This window comes from Melampsora larici-populina (assembly GCF_000204055.1).
Source record: "Melampsora larici-populina 98AG31 unplaced genomic scaffold MELLAscaffold_96, whole genome shotgun sequence".
NCBI lineage: Eukaryota > Fungi > Basidiomycota > Pucciniomycetes > Pucciniales > Melampsoraceae > Melampsora > Melampsora laricis-populina.
In genome coordinates this window covers 73959-100866 of record NW_006768860.1, presented here as the reverse complement: position 1 = coordinate 100866, position 26908 = coordinate 73959, and the positions used below count along the sequence as shown (strand labels likewise).

Genomic DNA, 26908 nt, shown 5'->3' with positions numbered 1-26908 from the left:
CTGAGAAAAGTCCGGCCCATCAGTGATCCAGTCAGGGGATGCTACTGAGTATTTGCTTAGCAGCTCAAATGGGACGCCCCTAGGCAGGCTTCTTCACTGAAAAATGAAGCCTCAGGAAGGTATAGTTCATGTGCTCATCTTCATTTTGAACAAATTGCTGAGTATTCAGTGCCTCATGAGCTGATCCTGAGTACTCATCGGGAATCAGTTATTGCTCATCCAAGATGGAAATGAGCCTTCTCAATAAATGTCAAGTAAAATATGAGAACCACAGGATGATCACCTGAACACAAACAAGATTGTGAATTGAATCAATCTGAAAGAAAATGAATCTTTTTTGGAGAATTCCAAAAAGTCTACAACGCTCACATGTATGTGAGTATCTATTTTGGCCCCTGTGATTGTACTGGCAGACTGATCAATATTTGGCAAAGCTCTGTGGCTGCTTTTGCCGCCCTGTGGGCAATGACTCTCCCTTGTACTCCCAACAAGGATGGACACCAAATAAGGGAAATTCTGGAGTGCAGAAAGGGTCACTATTTTCAGAAGGCTTTGCCTAATACAGATGCAGTTTGCCATCCTGGGTTGGATCCTCAGTGGTTTGATTATGTTTTGTATGACACTCTGGCTGTCTGTGAAGAACCAGAAAGTTTTTGTGGTGTTGGATGCAGCATTCCTTGCATTTGATATCAGTAGCTGAATGCCTGCAAGCTCTGCCTGTTATGGGGTGTGGTCTTCTGCATTGCCTGTTCTAAGGTGTAGTGGCCTAAGAGGATCTGGTTGGTTAGTATCAAGGATCAGTGAAGCTGCTCCTGCCCCTTTTCTTTGGATATGGGAGCCATCACTGAAAGATATTTCAGTTAGTCTTTTGTTGATATTTAGATTTGTGAAGTCCACTATTGTTATGATCCTCTATCACGGATCATGGGAGGCTATGTCAAAGACTGTGACACTTCACCCTTGTTGGGTAACTGGAGACGCACACACCAGTTGTAGACCTTTTCCCTCACGCTACAATAACTATCATAGCTGGATCACACCTCTCTCCCTTTGCCCTCGCGCGCCAGCACCCAGACCCGGGTCCTAACACATTGTAGCGTCTTATCAAGGCAAACCGAGAGAAGCAAGAAGAAGATAAATTACTCATCAAAGTTAGAGAAGTCAAAAAGAAGAAATCACAAGTTTAAAAGAAGTTGAAAAAAATTTTAAGTAGAAGAAGTTGAAAATTTTTTAAAGTCACCCTCGAGTGGTATAAAGAAGAAGAAGTTATAATCAAAATTACTAAAGCCCATCGAAACCCATGTCCTATATTACACCCTCGTAACACTCCATCACGCCTACCTACGAACCCCCAACTGATCACTCCACAGCGGCATCCAATACCTCCGATTATCTGTCAACTGGTGAAATGGACGCTGAAACTAGTCACCCCGCTCCCACCATCGACTTACAAGCCATGGCCAACCAAATCAAGCAGCTGAGTCAACAACTGGCCGCCGAGACCGCACGCCGAACAGCAGCGGAGGCTGCGACTAAACCTGCGGCGAAGACTCCGAAAGTCACGACCCCTGATAAGTTTGACGGGTCCAGAGGTGCCAAGGCCAAGGCATTTGCAAGCCAAGTTGGACTCTACATCATTACCAACAAGGCGCTATTCGAGAACGACGATGCCAAGGTCATGTTCGCCCTTTCGTACCTGACTGGAGATGCTGTCAAGTGGGCGCAGCCGTTCTTGAACCGCGTGCTGAATCCGTTGCCGGATGCAAAGCCTCTCACCTACGACGAGTTTGCCCGTTCATTTGAAGCGGTATTCTTTGACAGCGACCGTCAGAAACGCGCCGAGGCTGCCATCCGAGTCCTCAAACAAACCCGCTCTGCTGCTGAATACACGGTTATCTTCAACCAACTGGCACCAACTACTCAGTGGGAAACTCCAACGCTCATCAGCCACTATCGTCAAGGTTTGAAGAGAGATGTTCGACTTGCCATGATACGCGAATCATTTGCCGACCTCGAAAGCATCACAGCCCTCGCCTGCGCCATCGACAACGATATTCGCGGCGAGTATGGACCCCCTCAACCGACCACCAGTCGCCCATCGGACCCTGACGCTATGGACATCTCGAGCACCCGTTTTGATATCACGTCTAGCGAGTATAAGCGTAGGGGAGATGAAAGATTGTGTTATCAGTGTGGAAGTAGTGGTCATATTGCTAAGTGGTGTAAAAGAAGAGAGAAAGGGAAAGGAAGGAGTCAGGGTAAAATGGCGGAGTTACATGCTAAGATAGCGGCGTTAGAGAGTAGATTGGGAGAAGGGAGCAGGTCAGAGGAGTCAAAAAATGGCGGCGCTCAAGAGTGACAGACGTGCCACACTTGAGCCGAGGTGATAGGGAGGTTATTGAAGTTGATAGTAGTAATTATGAAAACAAGAAATTAAAAGACCCACGTATTTTTACTACCATTACTTTATCAAATAACCCCCGAGCCACGTCCCATACAGACCCCAATCCTAGCCCCAATGTCCAAGCCCGTCCACTCGTCGACTGTGGTTTGACGCACGAAGTGCTTGGTACCCAATTTGCCGACCGAACCGGCCTCCCTGTGACAGCTCTGCCTGCCGCAGGCGATGTGTATGGTTTCGATGGTCAACCCCGCAGTGTAGCGCACGACGCGAAGCTGTTTATTGACAAAGATCAAGAGTCAACAAGATTTCTAGTCACAAAGATCAAGGACGCTTACGACGTAATCCTTGGAATGCCGTGGCTCCAGAAGAATAGCCACCGGATCAACTGGAAAGACGGAAGCCTTCAACCGAAGAATCCTACGCGCCCAACAATCGGCAACACCGCCACCATTGTGTCGTCTATGCCGACAACCACCCCCAATCGACCTTGTGCCGTGGAGGGGAAAGCTAGGAACATAGACAAGGGGGCTCTCACTGAAGGCCAGATCAGTGAGACAAAGCCCCCGCAATGTGAGTACGATACAAAAGACTCACCTATCCTTGTACCAGATGACAAGCTTCTCTACCCCCGGATTAACTTTAACCAGACACCCGAAGAACACGACAACCTACTCAGACCTCTGGACAACACAAAGACCACATCAAAGACGACCGACCTTGCTGTGTTGCCAATTGCCACTGATCAAACAGTGTCGCCTGAACCGAAAAACACCCCTGATCGACTTCATGCCGTGGAGGGGAATGCTAGGAATCTAGGCAAGGGGGCTCTCATTGACAGCCATATCAATGGGATAAAGCCCCCGCAATGTGAGTACAATACGGATAAAGCATTGTTAGTTGTAACGGATGACAAGCTTTTTCATCCCCGGATTAACTCTGAACAGAACCTACCTACGAACGACCTGAGGCCAGTTGCCACTACACCAGTAGTGTTGCCTTCACCGAAAAACACCCCCGATCGACTTCATGCCGAGGAGGGGAATGCTAGGAATTTAGGCAAGGGGGCTCACACTGAGGGCCTTATCAGTGTGATACAGCCCCCGCAATGTGAGCATGCTACCGTTTTGAGCCCTTTTTCTTCCCCTGAATAGCTGTAAACCCGAAGTCTGCGCGATGGCACCGTCATGGAACATTTCCGCCAAACTAGCGGCCGAGGCTGGAAAAGACAAGATTGAAAAACCAGTCGAAGAATTAGTGCCAACACGGTATCATCGTTATATCAACATGTTCAGAAAACGAAACGCCATGACCTTACCACCTCACCGACGGTACAACTTCCGAGTGGATCTCGTTCCGGGTGCGACGCCGCAGGCGGGGAAAATCATACCATTATCACCGGCTGAGGAAAAAGCATTAGATACAATGATCGATGAAGGTCTAGAGAAGGGAACTATCCGACGTACCAAATCTCCATGGGCCGCGCCTGTGCTCTTCACCGGCAAAAAAGACGGCAACTTGCGACCGTGCTTTGACTACCGACGATTGAACGCATTGACCGTCAAGAATTGCTACCCTTTGCCATTAACCATGGAATTAGTGGACAGTCTGAGAAACGCTGAAAGGTATACTTCACTAGATATGCGTAATGGATATAATAACTTACGAGTGAAAGAAGGGGATGAGTCAAAGCTGGCCTTCATTTGCAAGAGGGGCCAATTCGAACCTTTGGTGATGCCATTTGGCCCAACCGGGGCCCCTGGCTATTTTCAGTTCTTCATATCCGACATCCTTCGCGACCGGATTGGCAAGGACCTAGCAGCATACCTCGATGATTTACTAATCTACACACCAGCAGGAGTTGACCACGAGCAGGTAGTAGAAGAAGTCCTCAAGACATTAGCGGAACACTCGATTTGGCTCAAACCGGAAAAATGCCGGTTCTCCCAGAAAGAGATAGCTTACCTTGGACTACTGATTTCGAAAAATCAAGTTCGTATGGATCCCTTGAAAGTATCGGCGGTGAGAGACTGGCCTGCACCCAAGAACGTCAATCAGACACAACAATTCTTGGGCTTTGCCAACTTCTACAGGCGGTTTATCAGCAATTTATCTAAGATCACACGCCCACTCCACGAGCTTACCCAAGACAATGTGAAGTTCGAATGGACCCCCAAGCGCAACGAGTCATTCGAAATCCTCAAGAATGCTTTCACAACGGCACCGGTGTTGAAGATTGCTGATCCTTATAAGGCCTTTGTCCTCGAGTGCGATTGTTCTGACTTCGCATTAGGGGCGGTCCTATCCCAGGAAGACGAGTCTGGACTACTACACCCCGTCGCTTTCTTATCTCGATCCCTGGTACAGGCCAAACGTAACTACGAAATATTCGATAAGGAATTGTTAGCAGTCGTGGCCTCCTTCAAGGAATGGAGACACTATTTGGAAGGAAACCCAAATAGACTGGAGGTGGTAGTATATACCGATCACAAGAACTTAGAAACGTTTATGACTAATAAACAGCTTACCAGGAGACAGGCCAGATGGGCGGAGATGATGGGATGCTTTGACTTCCATATACGATTCCGACCTGGTAAACAAGGTACTAAACCAGACGCACTGTCACGACGCCCCGACCTGGAACCTACCCAGGAAGAGAAATGTTCATTTGGAACGATGCTAAAACCAGAGAACTTGTCGGAATCCTCATTCAACACGGAAATCGACAGTTTTGAAGCATGGTTCGAAGGTGAAGACATTGTACACGAAGAGGTTGACAATTGGTTTGAAGACAATATCAAACACGGAAATCCACAAGAGACGTATGAGATCAATGCCATTGATAGGTCTCCAACAACCGTAGGACCCCTGTGGACAGACATCGAAATCCTAAACCGAATCAGATTGTTATCAGCTGAAGATGCAAGACTCAAGATTATCATAGATGACATCAAGAACAAGCGTGAGCACGTACCAAAAAGCTACACAGTGACTGACAACGTGCTATACCGTGATGGAATCGTCGAAGTTCCGGATGATCGTCAGGTAAAACTGGAAATCCTAAGGACACGGCACGATAGCCTATTGGCAGGCCACCCGGGTCGAGCGAAAACGTTAAGCCTAGTACAACGTCAGTACCGGTGGCCATCTATGAAGGCCTACGTGAACCGATACGTAGATGGGTGCGATTCGTGCATTCGAGTCAAGTCAACAACGTCGAAGCCATTTGGATCCCTCGAGCCGTTGCCGATCCCAGCGGGACCCTGGACAGATATAAACTATGACCTAATTCCGGACTTACCTTTATCGAACAACAAGAACTGCATACTGACCGTAGTTGACCGACTAACGAAAATGTCACATTTTATCCCTTGCACCACGGAGATGGATGCAGACGAGTTAGCAACCCTGATGTTAGCCAACGTATGGAAATTACACGGCTCACCAAAGACTATCGTATCTGATCGTGGGAGTGTCTTCATATCCAAAATCACTGAATCGTTAAATAAGCAGCTGGGTATTCAATTACACCCATCCACGGCGTATCATCCTAGAACTGACGGTCAAACAGAAATTGTTAACAAGGCAATTGAGCAGTATTTAAGGCATTTTGTTAGTTACCGACAGGACGACTGGGAAGAACTCTTACCTCTTGCCGAATTTGCGTACAACAATAGTACACATACTTCAACAGACATATCCCCATTCAAGGCCAACTATGGGTACGACCTTGCTCTAGGCCGAATTCCGACCAATGGGCAATGTATCCCAACGGTTGAGAGACGACTAACCATTATGCAGGAGGTCCAGGACGAACTGAAAGAAACCTTAAAACGAGCTCAAACGGCAATGAAGGACCAATTCGACCGAGGGGTAAGGCCAACTCCAGACTGGGATATAGGGGATGAGGTATGGCTGAGTAGTCGAAATATCTCGACAACACGCCCGAGCGCCAAACTAGACCACCGGTGGTTGGGACCCTTCAGCATCGCCAAGAAAGTATCACCGTCAGCATACCGATTAGCATTACCAGCAACACTAGGACGAGTTCACCCGGTATTCCACGTGTCGGTTCTGAGGAAACACAACCCTGATTTGATCAAAGGACGTATTCAGGAACCACCAGAACCAGTCCAGATAGAAGGCGAGGATGAGTGGGAAGTGAACGAGGTCCTGGATAAAAGAAGAAGACGGGGAAAAGATGAGTATTTGATCAGTTGGAAAGGTTTTGGAAGAGAAGAAGATTCATGGGAACCAATGGCTAACCTTAATAACGCCTCAGAAGCGATCGCCGAGTTTGATCAACAGTTTCCGAAGGCAGTGGAAGAACACAGAAGAACAAGCCGGGTATGAGAGAGGGGTAAGGTTTTTTCCCCACGGGGTTTTTTAATACCGCCCCGGGGAGGAGGGCAGGGCCGCAAACAGGGAGCCCGGGCCTAAAACGGGGGATAGTGTTATGATCCTCTATCACGGATCATGGGAGGCTATGTCAAAGACTGTGACACTTCACCCTTGTTGGGTAACTGGAGACGCACACACCAGTTGTAGACCTTTTCCCTCACGCTACAATAACCATCATAGCTGGATCACACCTCTCTCCCTTTGCCCTCACGCGCCAGCACCCAGACCCGGGTCCTAACAACTATCTCTTTTTTGAAGGGTGGATTGTTCTTTCTATTTGGCTATTGGCCAAGGCGCCTCCATTGGTGAGGTCTAGGGCTTCTGGTAAGCATGATAGAGAATGGCAGGCATTATGTGGGTGTGCCAGAACTTGATGAATGGATGAGCAGTGATCTTTATGGTTTCTCTTGAAAATCTTTTTCATCAGCCTTGTGTCTGGTTGGATCACTACATGCTTGTAGCTTGTGTGAGCCGGGTATGAATTGACATAAGAGATGAATAAAAATGCACTTCAAACCACTGCTTGGTCTCTCTCTGCTAGGATGGCATATGTACAATCAAGGTTACATTTGAGCATAGCTTTGGGTGATTAGTGTTGCCATAAGCAACAATAAAGCTGAAATGATGGTTGTCTCTGCCCCATGCCATTGAACTTGCATACATATCCTAACTTAACTAAGTCCCTCTCGGACGAACGAGTAGTCAAGAGAGGGACTTATACCTTATACCACATCTTTGGCGGATGAGCCAGAAACATTTGGCTGGGGACTTTTTCAACGCGCCATATCTGTGGATCCTGCAAACAAATGTCCTTGGGACCAAAGAAAAGAGCTATGTGCCTGCTTAATCTACACACATGTGTGTAGCCTACATCTAATTTGATTCAGAACTCACGGAGCAATCCAATTGTGAAGTTTGCAAAAATCACCAAAATTGGACACAAAGCTGTCCAGCCTGTCAAAAGCTCACACCAAACGCGCTGAAATGTTACACAAAAACAATTTTTCAAGTTGGTTTTTAAGGGCTTCCCTGGCGGCAAAGAAGGGATTTGAAAAGATGTGCGTGTGTAGGATGATCAGGCGCAGAGGACTTTTCTTTGGTACAGAGGATATTTGTTTGTAGGCTATAGAGATATGGAAGATTGAAAAGGTGCCCAGCCAAACTTCTCCGGCTCATATGCCAAAGTTGTGGTATAAGGTATAAGTCCCTCTCTCGACTACTCGTTCGTCCGAGAGGGACTTAGTTAAGTTAGATACATATCCCTACTTGAGCATCAACCAATTGTGCAGACATGAAATTCGTATATTGTGCGGTCATTGCCCATCAATATGCATGCACCAACGCGCTGTCGAGCGTGCATCTCACCCCTAACCCAACTTGCAGGCTCAGCTCACTCTTTTGAAATTTCAACTCGGTTCACAATCTCATATCGTTCAAAGGCTCTACGCACCACCTCAGAAGTTTGGACGATGGTCAAGTTACCCAAGCTAAAAACCAAGCCGAAGCGTACGGTGAGCAACCGAGGCCAGCTTTCTCTCCACCATCAAAGACCTCAATCTCGATGGCAAATCAAACTAATATAAGATTAATCCAATCGATTCATCTTTCTCGACAATGACCTATTCAGATACCGGTCACATCTTGCGCGCTAGAACTTTCAAGTCTCTTGCAATGTTGGGCAACTACCAATGACTTACAATCGATCGGGGCTTGTTCTGAAGTTGCAAAGAATTTATCTCGTTGCATGGTCACAGCCAAAGCGGCTCCAGCTCAAAGAGCGGATTCTATCAATTTCCGTTAGTAGAAAAAATGACTCATTTACATCGATCTCGAAGTCTTTCAAGCACTTATCATATCTTGTTTTTAACATTGTCGTACAAAATCTCAACGACGACAGATCTGGCTCGTCTCGGTAAAAATTTCCGGTGAAACTACTCTCAACCCAACCATTAAGGACTACATGCCGTTCTTTTCCGTTGGTTTGGCTTGTGTCGAGGACGTTCAAAACACAACACCGCCGTGTATCCATTGTGTTGGGATTGATACCACACCCAAGAAATTCTACGACCCACAAAATTCTACGTTGAGAAATCAATACTTGGGTGTTTACCACATCCATTGATTGATTGACTCTAGTCAAATCTCGCCCGGAGCTCAAACGGATCAAAATATACAAGAAGCAACTTTGGATCTACATCCTAGCGGGTTGAATGTTTGGATTTCTTGAGTTTCGACCTTTTTTCTTTGTAATTTCTTTTTATGATAACTCAATAGAATGATGCCCTCTTGTGAAGCTTGAAAGCAAGCTGGCTCGGAGGTCAAGAAAGGGTTTTTTCGTACCACATCAAACCAAAGCTGTTCATTCACCTCTTGCTCCTTGACCATTAATGATCCGTACTGTTTGGGACAATTGAGATAATTGAATAGCGGTGCATGATGCAGTCTTTTCAAGTACATGTGCTCAGTTTCTGTTTTCAAAATTAGCCGTTGACTACAGTCTACTCTGAAAGTAGAATGATCCCAACATCTGGGCTATCCTTGGACATAGTGCTCCAAGCTATTCTGGTTTCAGAATGATTAATATGGCCGGATGCGCGAAGCATGTAGGATTACAAACTGTTCAATGTCACCTTGAATCTGGGTAACTGCAATTTGACTCTTGTTAACTTCCCAACCACAAGGAATATATATGATCCATGACTATTTCAATTATTCAAGTACTTTCAAATAGATTACAACAATGGGATGCAAAATTAAAGAAAAAAGAAAGAGTAGAAAAAATTGAAGCAATGCATGTTTTTAAAAAAGATATTCTTATAGTACAATAACATCTTTCTCACTTATATGTATGTAAGTGAAACTTTCTATTTAGATCTTGAGAAGAGAAAAATGGTATCACATGTATAACAAAAGAAAATCAAATCTAATCCAGTCAAAAAGTCGAAGATGAACACAAGATTATCAAACATCAACTCAAGTATCTTTAGTAGTTGGTGGACGTTCTTTCACCAATCGACTAGAGCCTGATCTAGGAAACTCTTTTGCCTTGTATAACAAAGGAGGTTGTGGTAAACCTTTAAGAGATGATTTCCTAGTCGATCCATTTGATTGATAAGCTGGTGGTGGCGGAACTTGACTAGTTACTGAATACGATGATTCCATTCTTTTATATGCTTCTCGCTTTTCATCATTCTTCTTCAAATCTGGATCTTTAGGATCGGAAGATTTTTTCGTAGGATCGTTTGCATGTTTGGACGGATCATCTGATTTGACCTTTGTTGTTGAGTCTTCTTTAGACTCTTGGTTTGACTTAGGTTTAGGGTTTGAAGGATGTCTATCGCCCCATCCAGGTCGCTTACGAAGTTCTGAGAGGAGGACACCCCAAGGAAGACCTGATGCGGAATTATTTGAAGATGAAGTAGGGATTGGTTTGCTAGTTGGCTTAACATCTTTACTTCGTAAGGCTGAATGGTTTCGATGGACTGGTTGTCGATCAGGCGCATGATATTGTCCGGGGTGATGATGAACCGGATAATGATGATGTGGTGAATAAGCTGCCAAACCAGGATAGCCGTGAGGATGTCCACGATGTTCGAAATGTGCATGATTTACAACAGGATATGATGCAGCGAAAGCCAGTTCAGCAGCGGACGGCGGTAATAAGGTTTGAGCTTGAATCGAGGCAATCAATTGAGCACGACGGCGTGACGCAGCTCGCATACGAGAAATCATTTGTTCCTCTTTCCGATGCTGTAATTCAACCTCATTGTGAGGCTCTACTGCAACAGCTTGTGTTGATGGATTATCAACAACAGCCGAAGAAGGTGAAAGTGGTGAAGTGGGTTCATAAGTGGGTTCTTCCGTTGAAGGTAATTCAAGCCATTTGATCAAACTACGTCCTAGTCCTAATCCACCATCTCGCCAAAATGGAAATTTAACTTTTGTTTGAGTTGAGAGAGGATAATGAGCTTCGAAAGTTCCTTTTTTGAAACCGGAATGTTGTTCTTCAAATAGTCCATCCGTTCCAACAAGTGTCCGATGATGACCATAGGTATCATCAAGCGGGGTCATCCGTAAGCGGTAAGCCCACCAGCCTCCTGAACCTAAGCCGAGGTTCCGTCGATCTGTTGAGCTCATCACATCCCATTGTACCTGTTGTTGTTGGATTGACAATTCCTCCCATCGCATACGTCGATTCCATCGTCTTAATCGCTCACTCTCAATAATTGAGAAATCATTCCGTAAGACTTGTTCAAGAAGGTAGAGATCTGGGCGTACAGCGTGCATCAAAGGATCAATATACATACAAAATTTGATTTGTCAATAACGCAAGAGAACTGTAGCTAGTACTCACCATCTAGACAAATGGCGTCAATACAATCTAATTGTTCTTTTGCAACACCGTAATCATTCAAACTTTTCATCGCCCCATATCCATAATCGATCGGTATAGATTGAGCAAAAGGGTCAGAAGCTAAGACTGCATCTAATGGACGATCCAGAATCTGTCGTAACTCGATTTCGCCAGCTTTGTTGTAGATTTCAGAAAGACGTCCATAGTATAGACTTACGCATTTAAATAGATCAAAACCATTGACTGAAGTTGAGTTAAAGGACGAGTTCATTTTTGCCAGATAAGAAAGAGACGCAAAACTAGTAAGACACAATGTAACGATTGAACGAGTTTTTGAAAGTGAGCAGTGATTTGACATTTACCAGGAGACATGATCTCTGTGACCTTTAGATGATGCAGACGAAGTAAAGGATCTGATATATCGGGTGGCAACAAAGGCTGTGATAAGGTGCGAGGTCGAGCCAATGGAGGTTGTGTTCGACTATGATAATCAGGTTGTTGTGAGAAGTGTTCAGTGGGTTGACGGGGATGTGGAACGGTATAGGTTCCTAGCGGGGGATGTCGAGGAGGAATAATATCACGAAGATGGGGAGCTGATAAACCCCTTGGAACAGGTATTGAAGAATGATGTGTTTCTGGTAGACACCAAGTTGGTTCTTGAGGAGGGTATGGAATTCGATCATGAAGTGATCGGTTTTTCAATTCTTCGAGCGCTTTTGCTCGCCTTTTTAGCTCTATAAGCCTGGATATACTAACGGCTGGGGCATGTTTAGTTACACCTACGCCCCTAACCTCCTGATCGATCGGCAAAGGTTCAGTCAGCCCGGACACGGGATAACTTACACCTTGAGGGCGTGACTCCATGTGATGTTGATGATGTATCACTTTATGAGGAGCAAGTCGATTGAACTGGGCTAGTGATGTCAAATTTGGATGCTGGGAATGATAAGGCTGTCGATCGGATTCAAGCTCAGCTAGAGTATTTGCTGCAGCCAGTGGGTTTCTGATTTTGAGCAAGCGTATGTAAAAGCAACATATGTGAGACAAGTGGAACCCAACATATGAAAGAAAACTAAGGACTTTGAAATGAAAGCAGAGAAAAGATAAGCAGAAAGACAAATTCAATCCATACCTGGAGGATTGGTATAGTTGCTGTGTCAGAAATGCTGAGTCGGATGTGGGGTCATAAGATTCAAATCGTTCCACACGTCTCGGCTGCGAAGCCGGATGACTTGTGGTCAAGTTTGGATAAGCTGATCGGTTCGATCATTGACAGTACCACACGTATCAACAGAAAACTTGAGTCAATGAAACCTGTCTTTATGTACTAAGCTATGAAAGAAGAAGCGCTTTGTATCTCAGCTTACCGTGATGAGGTATTTCGTGATCTTTGTAGCCATAGGTGTCGTCGTGTCCTGGTTGATGTGGGTCAGCCTCAGCAAACGTAGCCGAATGGGAATTGACTTTTTGAGTAAAATGTCCAAACAAAGGGGAGATCAGCGAAGCAGTTTAGAAAGTAATTTTTGTTATTTAGACGGTTTTGTCCTCACAAACAAAGATCACATCTATAAGCATAACAGAAACAGACCAAATTAACCTACGAGCCTCGTCGAACGGTGCCGAATACCTGTCATCGTCTCTGTGAGCGTCATACTTCGTGGCTATGTCTCCATTTAACAATCGATCTTGGTAGTCAAGTTGAGCACTTGAATAGAATCGATTCGGATCTAAGTTATCATTTCGATGGGTATATGGGTGTTCTTCAGACATGGCTTCTTATGTGTTTCGTGAACGAATTGCGAATCTATACGGAAACCATCAGATTTGAATATCAGAATCGTGGTTTTGACTTGAAAGAAAAGCTGAACAACCCACCGAGAAATTAATTCGTAGTCGCGTGACCTAACAAATTGACCTTGAAAGGGATGTATGAATCGCTGTAGTCTAGAACCAGTATCAAAGAGTCGAAGTTGACCAGAGACGAAAAGAGAGGGACTGAATCGATAATGTCGGCCGGATGCTGATTGAGAACCCAATCATGTTCTTCAAAAAAGTTGGAATGATATGGATTCAAAAGAAAAAGCTATCGTGATGATCCGAACGCGAAACGATGGATGAATTGGACAACTCAAGAAAAGTAGACAATAATATCCAAACTACGGGAGCGTAACCGTATCAGTCTTTTTCTGAGACTAACTCGCTCTGAGACTATCCTGAGACAAACAAAAAAGTAAACCGGATGGTGGCTTTTTGTACACTGTCTGTACAGGCTGGTGGCAACTGGTACATATGTATGAAGACTTGAACAAATTCATCATTAAGACTTCAAAGAAGCTGTTAACACTTCGATAACCTCATCAAGAATCAAGAACCTTTGTCGAGTCATCCATGTGCACCTTATATCTATACCTTCAGACTCACTCCAATCCCCCTGAAACATTGTCAAGGGGGTTCTATCGCTACAACCACTTACATATCAAAGTATTGATAATGAAGCAACTTACAAAACAACAAAATGTTATTGGAACAAGCTACTTTGAATGAAAGTAGCAAGCAAAACCGATACAAGAAAAACAATGCATTGTCATCGGAGCGAGATACTTTGATGTAAGAGGTTTCTATCTGTTGCGTTGTCTTGATTTCTTCAAAAACGACTCAGTCGCCATCTTTTCAAACTGTCTCTTTGTATGTATAATCTTCACGAAAAGGACTCGATATCACTTCTTTTCAACCAACCTAAAATGCTTCCAACTTCTGCTTTTCAAGACATCTCATTTTGCATTTTATCAACTCGATCGTCTTTTGTATGTATTATTTTTGACCAATGAAATTGACCAATGGATGTCTAGATGTTCTGTAGTTCGTGGAAGGCTTATAAAGAGAAGGAAGCGCCATGCGAAAAAAAACGCGCCACACAGACCGGGATTGAACTATACCTGTATGTCTCACTGCTTCTCTCAGGTAGTCTCAGAGAAAGACTGATACCGCATCTCTCCCCAAACTACCGAAGTCGAAGAACACTTTAATTCTTGACGATATCAACTCTTCGCGTGTCTTCGAACCAATCATCTGATCCATTCTCACTAATTGACACCACACTCCCGCAATGGTCTCTCACCTCAAGTTGTAATATGACCCTCACTCATGCAAGGGAAATGCTAATGCAACCGGCATAACTACTTAAACCAATGACTGTTTCTTGACCGCGAAAGATTACATTCAAAATGTCAAATATTTAGCACAGAGGAACTACCACTTCATCCATTCGTGTCCAAACCAAGTCACATTCTAGCAACATAGCCAAGCTGTACAAGTCTCATGCCAGAACTATTACAGACATTAAGATTGTAAAAGAAAAAAGAAAGAAACTCAACTCATTCAAAACAGAAACCTACAAAACCACAATCACTCAACATATTGCACACTCCTTTTTTCTATTTTCCATTCCAAAAACAAATTTTATCATCCTTGATAATAAGATAAGATAATGTAAAATCAATTCTGATCAGGTTGTTCGGGTTGTTCGGGTTTAACCCATGGATGACGTTGAAGAAATTTGATCAATTCAGGATCTTGAGGATCTAGATCATGTAGTGGGTCTCTCACACCAGGTGGAAGTGGTAGTGTACACTTTGCCCAATGACGATGATCAAAGATACGAACATCAGGCTGAAGTGCCATTTGAAGAAAGTACCTGTTCAAATGAATAGGAGCCCAGGCGAGTCATTAGCTTTGCTACGTAATTGAAAGGGGTGTTGAGCCAAACAAACCTTGTCAAAAACACAAGCTGGCGGTCATGTTTGTTTTCTCGGGCATACTTGAAAGGCGATATCTTGACCCCTGAAGTCGGGTTGAGTACTATGAAGCCCCAAAGATAAACATTTGAATAAGTATGTGGATTGTATAGACTGGGGAAAAACGTAACCGACCAAAATTCCGACTCAAATCATCAAGGTGAAGAGTATTCGTTGCATTGTATTCGGGTATCGCCCGCCAAATCAATTCCAGAGCCTTGACCTACAAGTAATTATAAAGTATTAAGACCGTAGAAAGGTGGCAAGATCGAAGGAGCAATGCTAACTTCATGACGTGCAACTTTGCCATGCCTGATGGACGTGACCTCGAACATTGGCCCGCGATCGAGAACTGTGAGATTCATCTAGACTTCAGCAAGAGATAAGATAAAAGATAAGATGTGTAATTACCGAATTGGATCAAGTACTTGTCGATGTATTTACCGCCCACCATTTGTAGCTCGACTAGTTTACTCTCTAGCCAACGCCAACTTGTTGCTGACCATATGCATATCTGAAAGGATGGCATTAGTAAGGTGGATTAGACGAGCACCACATGAAAAAAGATGCCTACATCATAATATGGCCATAACGCAGTCAAGAATTCATGTAAATAGGGCCGAGTCATATCTAATGCATGTACCGAAAAGTCGCTATACGCTTTGGAGTCCATGAGAGTATACTGACGGAGGTGTGAGAAGGGAACCGTAAATCAGTCCCAATGAGATTAATGAATTGAATTGGATCAGAATCCATACATCAAGATCTAGAACCAGCAGCTTCTTTCCAGGGCGAGGACGGTTCTACACAAAAGTCGTTGCAAAGTCAAAATCTTAGATGGAAATCCAGGATTTTATAGATGGCGTCGTGCAGACCATGATATTCAACTCTCTGAATTAAAGTGGTATACAATGTAAAGTAAATCAGTTAACCATGTAGAAACACTACAAAGGCACTGCTGGTAAACAAAAACTCACAACGTCGAAGAGAGCTCTTGCAGCTTGGCTTGAACTTGAGGGAGATATAAGACGCAATCGTTGGCCGAGACCGGATGATGGGCCTGATCGTTGGTAGCCTAATCACAAGCTCCTTATGAATCAGTGCTTTGAACAGTATGAGGAGCCGAATACCAAGGAAGACGTACCTTTGTGCCATCTTGAGAGCGCAGGATGGTATTCTCTTCAGGTGTCCCCAATAATGTGAAGTGAGCACCTCGCTGATCCGGGGGTAAAGGGTCATCGGGAGGCATTGAGCTTGATTTTTGGTAAATTGAAGTAAGAAGTGGATGGTTCGGAAGAAGTGGTCGGAATGACAGTTCAAATCAGAAACTTACCTTCATTTTGAATTCAATTGTGGATAACAGTACATCGTCCAAGGGAAGTTTTCCAGGTACTAATCCTAATATCTTTTGTCTCTCTGGAGTAACGGCCGTTAATGAATATATCATAACCTTCAGGTCTCCGATCGTTTCTGTCTTGTCTATCTGTAATTCAAGCTGATAAGATAAGATAAAGGTCCTTAGTTCAGTTTCGAATTGGCCTATCCTTAAAGTACTCTACATGACATTGAATTGATTCCTCGCTCACATTATCATTCCTCCAAGAAAACACCAGATTGAGAGCCATGCAAGGCTCGGTCTTCTCACTCTCCATCGCAGATCGCTCATCGTGATATTCCGCAAGGCCACTCCCGCTTGCTACTGGTGGTCCCTGATTTGCACCACTGAAGCTAGTATCACCCTGCTCTGGGATGAAACCGATCGGCGTCTCCCGTTCTGCGTCTCCAGAGGTTTGGGTTACAAGAACTGCTGAGCTACTGCTTGCCTTTGTGGATTCATCATCCAACTTGGGCCGTTTACTGATTTGGTCTTCTGAGCCACTCTTATATTTATCGGAAGTAGATTCGATGTCCAGACAGGTTGGCAAAGGGGATTCGTTTGTTTCTGGCATAGCATTATGCGTCCACAACCACAGCTAGTAGTATTAGCAATAGGATCATTCAGTCCACAGTAAACAAAAAGTACACGTGAGTCCGATAAGACAGCATACAGCACAGGTTAGAAAGAGATCATATCTGAAATCGAAACATGATAGAACTTACCTGCTCACTCAATGGCCAATTAGGATTATGTAATTGAGTCAACGAGAAATCCAAGGAGGCGACTTGGTGGGAATGTATCCGGAGCAGCACTGTACCGTAGTCATGCAAGCCACGCGACAAGACCGACCCGAGGCAGAAAGACTATCCGTAAAGAGTCGAGTATGCAGGCTGGAAATATTGCAGGATCGAAAGATGGGATCACATTGACATGAGACCAAAAGCGCCGCGGAGATGTCAGCCTAGGTGAGTTATGCCACCAGAACCGCTGATAAGTATGTAAGAACTAAAATACCCTGGGGAAAAACCGCGACATTTCATTCTTGGAGCACAGCACGCGACATTTTGAATTTGCAAAAGACGTGTCAGGGCAAGGATGTAAATTCATTGATGTCTAAAATTGCCAGCCAAAGGTTTGTCTATTCTGACCGCAGATCTGTTAAATGTTCTTCCTTCAATTACTTCAGTACTCTATCAGCCCTCCCTCAACTTTTATATCATTGTGCACACTTTCCAAGCGTGTCATGGGGAGCTGAATGTGTTAAGATGTTTGTAATTGGGATCAATAATCACTCAATGACTCTACTTGACAGGTTATATACTCCGTTGTAAAACATGCTTGATATGAATTCTTGTGACGAGTTATATGCCTGGGGAGGCCATGCTTATACACCAATATGACACACACAAAAAGCCCCTATGTGCATGCTGGCTATATGAGTACATGGCCAAATCAAGCTAGTTCATGTGATTGTCATTATTTTTCCGTATCAAACTCAATACCCATGTTTCTTTATAATCTCATTTTCAATCTCCCAATCACATATTAGTGTTTCTGTGCAAGGCCAGCGGCTGTTGTGCTTTCTAATCAGATCACAATCCTGAAGCCACCATTCAATTCCCAGGGCTGTAGATGGTCACACTTTTTCCGATGCATCCTGCGAACTTGATTTTGCATCACAAAATATATATGTATGTACATGTGTGTGAAGAGTTTTTATAACACGAGAAAACCAAGACTTTCATGACATAAACATGCTCAGGATTGAGGACCATAAACGAGAAGAGGATAGAAAAATGTAGTTTGTGATCTAGGACTCAGAATCATGTTGTGATGAGACCTGCCTTTGACATATTCATCGAAGTCATATCAAAGCATGAACTCACCTCCAATATTCATTCTGTTAAATAGGTACTTTGGATCAAGGAAAATTGATGATTTATTTTTAAATTTTCTTGGGTAACAATGAAATAATTGTGACAAACTAAATACAATTTTATATGGCTACATATTGCTGTTGTTAATTTGTCGCGCAGTTGATTCCACTGGCTTGGTACAGTCGGAACAGGCTATAAAGGTACGGACGACAGACGATGCGATCAATATATGGATCATAAATCATGAGAAAGGAAGATGACTTACTGAGGTAAGGTGGATCGGTGGCTTTGAAAGGACAAACATAGACTTGTCCGCCCGGGTTCATACATCCTATGGAATTGGGAAACCATCAACAGTTCAAGAAACGAAAACTGTCAAGCCTGTCTGAATGATGAACACTAAAAGAAGGATGACTAACCATATGAAGGAACAGGTTGAGTATTGTATTGGGCACATTTTTGGTCACTTATACCAGAACCAGCGACGCCATTGTGCAAACAACCTGACATTGATAAGTGTGGCTGACCTATGACAATATTTGATGTGAGTTTAAAAGATCATTGAAGAAATGAGACCTTCAAAGATGATGCAACTTACCGTCTTTTTTGCATTTGGCAGTTGGGCACTTCCACGGCTTGAATTCCTTATCAGAGCACACTTTGGGAAAGAAAGGAAGCAATGAGACATGGAGGAAGGATGTTTGGCAAAAGAAAGAAGTTGATCCATTCTACTTACTTGCGGTGGCTGGGTCGCTGTTTAAATTAAATCCGCCTAAACACTTTACTTCTGTAGCCTGCGTGAAAGAACATTGTGCGAGGAGTATAGCGATGAAGATAAAAACGACCTGGCGAGGATATTGAGCTAATGACATGGTGGTATATGCAGATGTAGATACAAGGGATAATGACGACACAATGATTGCGACTTAACGGCCTCTCACACAAGGAATATAAAGGGTGAGGAGAGCACTGGGTAAGACCTGATAGCAGGGTCCATTCATTGGATTCGGAACTGAAACATTGGGGATTGGGCGGAGCCTGATGCTTGACAATTAATCCTCAAATCAGCTCTTTTCGCGACGTGGCACAAACTCCCTGGATTCCTAGACAAGGCAAAAGTCAACCTGAAAAGGGTAAAGAATCAGAAGGAATCCGACACGGTCAAGGGTTTTATGGATTGTTAACGGAGGGGACTACGCTTTTTGCCTCCTGCAGCCACTTTTATTCACCTTTCCGGCTTTTAAATTGACCTTCAGCACACTTGATTCTGATCCTCTGGAGGAGCATGAAAACCTTTTCTTGTGATATACTCATCATGTTTGGTTTGTACAGAAGATTTTTCGGAAGTGAAACTTAAATTTTTCAAGAACAATATGCCAACGGAGCACTGTTGAAAGGATGGTTTATGGAGTTGCTTTGTGTGACTCATTGGGAGGTGATGCTTGAAACACATGCTTCATTGACTGATGTTCAGCTTCTAAGGTCTTGTTTATATGTTGATGAAATTGTCTTTCTTGCAGGGCTTGAAACATAAGAACTGAATGTTCTTTATCAAACATAGGAGAGTGTTTCTCAACTCTTTGCCATTATATGGTGGGTAGGATAGAAACTTTGTTGATGGAAACATCAACTTGGGGGCAAGAGCAAAACTCAGATATGAGGTCAGGATGACATTTAAATCTTTCAAAACTTTCTAAATGCAGTCAAAAGTTGCTGGCAGAAGGAGCTTATCAAGGTTTTCTTACAATTGCTCCAGATTACAGGGCAGCAAAGACGGCTCTGAAGAGATGCAAAAGACGGGGCTTAATGAAATAGAGGGGCATCCATATTTCAATCAGTATGTTTTGGGGTTTATATCTCAACTTGAACTGAAATTTTCACTTGGGTTCACCATTGACTTAAACATGCTGAAGCCTAACAGACCCTTTGTGTTTTCCAAGTGTAAAAATTGGCTTGTGTGAGAAACTGCCTCCTCTTGGATCATCACATAACCAAATCAATTTTTTCCCTACACAATGGACATTCTAATGCCTTGGTAGGATTCATTTTTTTCATTTTCTGTTTTTTGGTTGACCGCATATGTATGACATCAGAACAAAGTTCACACTGTGCAGTTTTTGATCAAAAAACAAAACCTACCCGTAGACACTTGCTGTGAAATTTGTGGTTTGCCCCATGATCCAGATCAACAACATCAAGACCATCTTCAACAGACTTCTGGGAATCAACATTATTTCCAATACCCTCGAGGCAGATTGTGCATATATCACCTGTACTTGGGTCCTCTGTAATTTCAGGTCTCCTGAATTTAAATTTTAAAGGCTCCCCTACAGAATAGAGATAAAACTATGAGTCCTTTGCAAGATGTGCATACACAGTTGGTACTTTCAAATCAATCATTTTTTAGTCCAAGGGAGCAAGAACTTACCACACCACTTTACATTTTTACAAAGGTATGATTGGGCACCATTGATATGATAGAAAACACGGTACAGTATCTTTATAATTTGATCTTCTTCAATGGGAATTTCTTTGGATCTAACTGAACGAAGTGAATCATCTACCAGAGCTTCAATCAAATCTTCAACGTTTTGCCATGTGGCCTTCTCTAACTTTATGAAGGGGTGAATCAGTTCTTCAAATTGTGTAGAACTGTGCTTTATCCAGAGCTCTTCGAGGTCTCTGATCAATCCTACATCGTCAGATATCCTCCGAAAGCATTGGAATTTTTGCCCAAAGGAAAGATCTTGTTCTTGTAAGTGTTCTACTATCTCTTTTGCTCTTGGAGAAACATTTGGATATCCATGGAGTACCGTATATGCAAGGTCCTTGTCTAATTTGGATGAGTGTGGTTCTATGAAATTTTTGTAACATCTCTGCAACAAATTTTCCAGCTTGCTGTGTGGCATGGGGCAGCTTTCCTGTATCAATTCATCATGAGTCTCAATCATGAAGTTGGATAATTTGGAGTCTGGGTTCTCAGCATATTGCTTGATCCAATCGATCATTTTGATTCTTGAATCAGCCTCTGCCAATGCTTCAATGACAAACATAATTTGTTATCTTTCAATATTATAAACCAAAGAATCTCATGATATATGACTTACATATATCAATGTCCACAAGTTCAATGCTTACATCAGAACTCCAAAGAGCTTGACTGGCACCTATGAGATCCAAACCTACAATTTGATGAGCAAGAATTCGCGACAAGTTATTTACATTCATTAAACATTCATATAGCTTTGGTACCATGAGATACCTTTTGTCAGATGAAGGTACAGCGCAGCTCGGCTTGACTTTCTTTGCTCTACATCAGTATTCAATGGTTCCAGTGACCCATGGGGTAGATATTCTTGAAGATGTTTCAAGATCGCCAGTATCCAGACTGTATCCTTCATGAGAAATGGGTGATATTCAAGGTGGTTCACCGCACATGAGATTGTGCGGTCAAAACCTTCATTCTTATCAAACACATGGCTGCAAAATTTCCCTTTAGACCATGGTGTGGACTTCTTTATGTGGGATTTCAAGTACTGTACAGACTGTAAGAGCTCAGATAGGTAAGACTGATTTGGGTTTGTCTTGTTCAAGGACAGTAGCTTCTTGAATTGCTTTGTGTCAGCTTTTTCAGTACAGAAATCTTCAGTCAATACAATCTCATTAGACCTCTTTTTGAGGTGATTGATTATTGGTTCATGGACTGCAATCTCTTTGAGTGATTTGAACGCTTGTTTACGATACCTATTATTCGAAAGATACGAGTAATGAGCTGAGCAGGTGAATATGAAGAATGTGAAGAGGATTTGGAACCGCATGACTGATTAATGATGACATTCAATGAAAACTTTCTGGGGCGATTGTGACAAATATAAATATATGGGATTAAGATTTTTGATGGTAGTTTGATCGTCTTTCAAATGTTACAAGTTTTATCTCATATATGCATTGAAACCTAATTTTAATCCTTCTCTTGAAAGCCTGTCTATGAATATTCATATGTACTCAATCCAACACCAGAGATCTGATGTTACACTTGTTTTATATGGCTCCTGAATACCAAACAGGAGAGCACAATTTGATTAAATCAGATTGTATGGATAAGCTTGATCAATGATAGACGTAGGCCATTGGTTTAGGTCTTTGAGTATATAGGGAAAGCTGACCTCGGGTGCTCACCGGGCGCTTCGGGTTGGTTTTGAGCTTGGGTAGCTTGACCATCGTCCAGACTTATATGGTGCGTTAGCCCTATATGGGATTTTGACCCAAGACAAAAAGAGTGAACTGCAAGGTTAGGCTAAGATAGCAAGAGAAGCGCCAACATTGGGGTCCCACATAAGACAATCAGTACACCAAGGCTGGCTGTGGCCCGTGAGTCACAAGCTTGAGAGGGAGGAGTATTGCAGGATGTGGTTCGTCTGTCAAGAGGGCCTCTTGTTGTAGAAATTCCCAGCTGACAATTTAGATGTCGATGAACGAAAAACACGGTGACAGTAACCTTGAAATCAGCAAACATGAATGAAAGCGGGATACTTGATGATTGGAAGTGTCCTTTCAGGTCCTTTCACATGTTTCATGGAGAGCGATTTTGTTACAGTTTTTGGTAAGTAATAAATTAGGCAGAAGGCTATATATAACATCATCCTTACGAACAGTAAGATTTCAAGGTACTTATATCACCTCTTGGAAGCCGCGAGGAGATTGATGGGATACTGGAATTTTGCAGGATATTGTCTGGCACCACATCTAGACCTTTTGGATTATTCTTGAGGAGAGAGTCTCCCTATAGGTTAATTGTTACTGATGTCAGCTGAGATGTGACCCGTGATATACAAGGGGGTGGGAGATTTTTCCACCCTTTTCTTTCCACCCGTTTTGTGGTGTAAAAACCCAAGGGGTGGAAAATTGCATACCCTGGGGGGTCATATGCAATTTTCCTATGCAATTTTCCACCTTTTTTCCATTTTTTCTTGCAAGTGGAAAACACAAGGTGGAAAAACTAGGGTGGAAAATTGGATCTCAAAGCCACCAATATCAAATTTTCCACCCAGATTCTTTCCACCAGATAGTGAGTGTCAAAATATTTGTGCGTAAAATTCCATATGAGCCACCTCAGATTGAATTTTACACCCATTTGTTTCCACCAATTTCAAAAATTACACCTTTGCTTTACACCCAAAGAGAAAAGCTGAGTGTACAGTTGAACTTTCATGGTTGATAATCCATTTCAAAGGACAGGTTGCTCTCAACTTGTTGATGCTTTTTCAAAAGCACAAGGTGCTTTTCCTTGAAGCACTATATAATGGGTTACAAGATTTCTACACTCAATAATAAGGGGGCTCAAGTCAAAATTTTTGCGGCCTTTTCTTAAAAAATTGGGGAAAGTTTTTTATGGTACCGTGCTGTAAAAACTTTTCCCAACTCGTAAAAAAGGGCCGTAAAAATTTCTTTTGGATCTCCTTCTGAGCAGCAGATTTACGCAAATTTGCGTAAATTGCTGCTCAAAAAAATTTGGGAAAAGTTTTTTACCATAAAAGTAGCAAAATATTTTGACTTGAGCCCCCCTAATGAGTGTAAAGAGACATGAGTGTAAATGCATTTTTACACTCAATCCGGCCAAATTCCTGGAGTGCAAAGATTTTGTATGTAAATGGTTGTGTGTAAAAGTGTAGAGTGGCTCCATCTACCTACAATTTTACACTCATTATTTTTACACTTGATATGTAGTGTAAAAAAATACAGTGTAAAAATTGCTATAGACCCTAAATGTCTAATTTTACACTCAATATGGAGTGTAAAGTTGAGGAGTGCAAATAAGGGGGCTCAAGTCAAAATATTTGCCGCCTTTTCTTAAAAAATCGGGGAAAGTTTTTTACGGTACCGTGCTGTAAAAACTTTTCCCAATTCATAAAAAAGGACCAAAAAAATTCTTTCGGATCTGCTTCTGAGCAGTAAATTTACGCAAATTTGCTGCTTAAAAAAATTTGGGATGTCGTATAACATTTCCCAATTTCATAAAATTTTGCGTAAATTTTATGAAATTGGGAAAAGTTTTTTACCATAAAAGTTGTAGATTTTTTTGACTTGAGCCCCCCTAATATGTAAGCACATGTGCCATGCTTATAATTTTACACTCATCAAAGCAACTTTGTGACACCGTGTCCGTGTAGGGTTTGCTCGTCAACAAGTGCACACCGACTCCCTTTGAGGCAGAAAGGGAAGTCATGCGCGCTTGTTGACAAGCAAAACACTACCCGGACACGGTGCACATGACTTAGCAAAAAACTGCATGTATCTGCAATTTATCTCAAAGTCTCTCAAATGTGTCTGTCTCCTCACACATATTTGGAATTGGTCTCAAATTCTCTCAAATGTGTTTGTCTCCTCAGTGCAAGGAAGGTATTTATCCACTGCAGGTATTTAAGTATATAAGTCATTGTTGCAATACTTTTGCGTTTGTAAACAACTGTTATCTAATTGATGATTGTCTAATTACTTGTTCAATAAGTCCACTTATTGACAATAGCTATTGTGCTTTTCCCTTTGGGTGTAAAAGGAAGGTGTAATTTTCTACGTTGGTGGAAACAAATAGGTGTAAAATTCAATCTGAGGTGGCTCATATGGAATTTTACACACCAAAAATTTTACACTCATTATCTGGTGGAAAGAATCTGAGTGTAAAATTCAATATTTCTGGGCTCAGGATGCAATTTTCCACCCTAGTTTTTCCACCTCTTGTTTTTGGAAAAAAGGTGGAAAATTGCATATGACCCCTCAGGGTATGCAATTTTCCACTCGCCAGTTTTTTACACCACAAAACGGGTGGAAAGAAAAGGGTGGAAAAATACAGGTCCCCATATACAAGTCACCTTTACGCTAGATGGTCTGAGGATGCGCCCCGCAGAGGCAGGAAAGGGGAAATATGGATATAGTTCCGTGACTCAAGTGCTCTTTTTAGGGAACCATACCCTAGAGGTGCGCTTCACTTCCTGAATAGAGGGTGGGTGCTAACAAAACTTTGACTTCAGATGACAAGTCAAGTTTTCCGGTTCCAGAGCAAACTCCTCATTTTTTCCGATTCTCTACTTGAGATCAAGTGACGATTACTCAAAGGGAGGGAAATACCTAAATTTAAGTTAGAATATTTCCTATTGCTTTGAAAATTGAAATGTAGAGGATGTTAGAGCGCAAGCTCAGCATCTGGGATCCAACCACGAACAAGGATAGATTACGCATACCTGTTAGAGCGCAAGCTCAGCATCTGGGATCCAACCACGAACAAGGATGTGGAAGGAGCCGGGAGCTGGAGCTAGACAGGTTATATACAAAGCTGGACTAGGTCTACTGTGCCGCAGTCGTGTACATACGCTGGGCAGACCTCGGGCCATAACACTCCCCCCCACGACAAGGCACAGTACCCCATAGAAACAGAAACAGAGAGAGAAGTAAAAACAAAAAAAAAAAAATCATCACATATATGTGGAAAAGTCAAGATAAGATAACAAAAATAAAAGATCATCGCCGAGTCAAACAAAATGCGGAAAAGAAACTTGGAATACTAGAGAAATTCTCCCCCCTTCACATAATCAATAAGCACCATGTGGTAAATCTGCTTCCAAAATAAAACAAGAACAGAAAATATAAGAGAAAAGATATCAATACTCAAGCACATCAAGATAATCAAATATCTTTCCATCTTTTGTACGTCTAAACATGAATTCACCCTCATGTGAATAACAAATCACATCTTGATTTTGAATATGTTGACCATATTCCTTCCCAAAAAGGATACCCTGCTCATCTACTTGAAGGAGGTCGTACATATGATGACAAAAGAGAAGTTGATGAACAAGACCAAGAAGGTGGTCATAATTGGTTTCACTCGGTGTATGCATGTCTTGTTGCAGTGAAGGAGAATGATTTGAAGAATGATGATGATCTTCAATCCATCCATTTGGAGCGTAAAAGCCAAAGTTGTCAGTGACATCATATTTGCGGCAGTGTTGTTCAGATGAATTATTATCAGTACTATGTCTCTTCTTCTTGTTCTTCTTTTTCTTCTTCTTCTTGTTCATCAAAGGCGAAGGTATGTCGGTTGAGGATGCGACAGGGTGAGCAATATGATAAGGCTGTGGTGATGAGAGCATATCCAAATTTGATCCAAGGTGAATATCAGAGATAAAAACTTGCAGAGGGTGATTGGTTTCTGATTGTATTGAGACAAGATCATCAAGAACGGGATCGGTTGTAGCATCAGGGTCTGGGTGAACGTCAGCAGCGTGTCCGTGATTTCCCGCTTTAGTATCACCGAGATCAACTGATCGATCAACAGCAAACATAGGGACAGATTTCATCAGGCTTGCAACCGGTAGTCGTAATTGGTCATTTAGAGCTACAATTTTGGTTGTATCGAGTTCTTGATCAACATCATCCGCAAGTCCTTTCTCTACATTGAGCACTAAATCCACAGTTCGGTTTTGATCGATGTCAGTGATGGTGTCTTGATTGATATCACCAGTAGTTAGACAACCAACAGCAGAGTATAACGCGTGATCATTCGCAGCGCTCAATATTAGATCCTCAATGACAGGATTCACATTTGGAACTATCGCCAGTTCAATCGCGTTCAGGATCGGGTCGATCTTGGTGGCAGACGCTAGATTCGAAGGGACACGCGGTGGTGAAACAACAGCAGTGTGTTCT

The 26908-nt window shown here is 42.7% G+C and overlaps 6 protein-coding genes across 6 annotated transcripts in view; 1 reads left to right on the top strand and 5 right to left on the bottom strand.

Moving 5' to 3' along the window:
- Positions 1-8130: 8130 nt before the first annotated feature.
- Positions 8131-8603, top strand: MELLADRAFT_113837 (uncharacterized protein; the record flags this gene model as incomplete). The annotated part of the gene is made up of 2 exons (XM_007418581.1): positions 8131-8313; positions 8430-8603. The coding sequence occupies 2 exons, from the start codon at positions 8131-8133 to the stop codon at positions 8601-8603; spliced, it is 357 nt and encodes a 118-aa protein (XP_007418643.1).
- An 888-nt stretch (positions 8604-9491) lies between these two features.
- On the bottom strand, positions 9492-12926 carry MELLADRAFT_118607 (uncharacterized protein; the record flags this gene model as incomplete). The annotated part of the gene is made up of 6 exons (XM_007418572.1): positions 9492-11070; positions 11157-11399; positions 11519-12159; positions 12289-12409; positions 12524-12619; positions 12758-12926. The coding sequence occupies 6 exons, from the start codon at positions 12924-12926 to the stop codon at positions 9776-9778; spliced, it is 2565 nt and encodes an 854-aa protein (XP_007418634.1).
- A 1725-nt stretch (positions 12927-14651) lies between these two features.
- MELLADRAFT_96163 (uncharacterized protein) lies at positions 14652-17154 on the bottom strand (the record flags this gene model as incomplete). Its single annotated transcript, XM_007418566.1, has 12 exons — positions 14652-14850; positions 14927-15014; positions 15086-15173; positions 15238-15302; positions 15362-15464; positions 15525-15603; positions 15928-16025; positions 16095-16166; positions 16284-16445; positions 16537-16923; positions 17051-17053; positions 17146-17154. The coding sequence occupies 12 exons, from the start codon at positions 17152-17154 to the stop codon at positions 14652-14654; spliced, it is 1353 nt and encodes a 450-aa protein (XP_007418628.1).
- Positions 17155-18332: 1178 nt separating this feature from the next.
- Positions 18333-19077, bottom strand: MELLADRAFT_113834 (uncharacterized protein; the record flags this gene model as incomplete). The annotated part of the gene is made up of 5 exons (XM_007418571.1): positions 18333-18397; positions 18471-18536; positions 18625-18732; positions 18804-18863; positions 18942-19077. 5 exons carry the CDS (start codon positions 19075-19077, stop codon positions 18333-18335), a joined length of 435 nt encoding a protein of 144 aa, XP_007418633.1.
- Positions 19078-19457: 380 nt separating this feature from the next.
- MELLADRAFT_113833 (uncharacterized protein) lies at positions 19458-22721 on the bottom strand (the record flags this gene model as incomplete). The annotated part of the gene is made up of 7 exons (XM_007418570.1): positions 19458-19592; positions 20345-20532; positions 20634-21242; positions 21313-21387; positions 21468-21949; positions 22372-22453; positions 22664-22721. 7 exons carry the CDS (start codon positions 22719-22721, stop codon positions 19458-19460), a joined length of 1629 nt encoding a protein of 542 aa, XP_007418632.1.
- Positions 22722-25860: 3139 nt separating this feature from the next.
- Positions 25861-26908, bottom strand: part of MELLADRAFT_69564 (uncharacterized protein) — a gene marked incomplete at both ends in the record, with an annotated part of 2103 nt that continues 1055 nt past the window's right edge. The window contains one exon of the mRNA XM_007418552.1: positions 25861-26861. Within this exon, the coding sequence (XP_007418614.1) occupies positions 25861-26861 (1001 nt within the window). The remainder of the gene's footprint in view (positions 26862-26908) is intronic.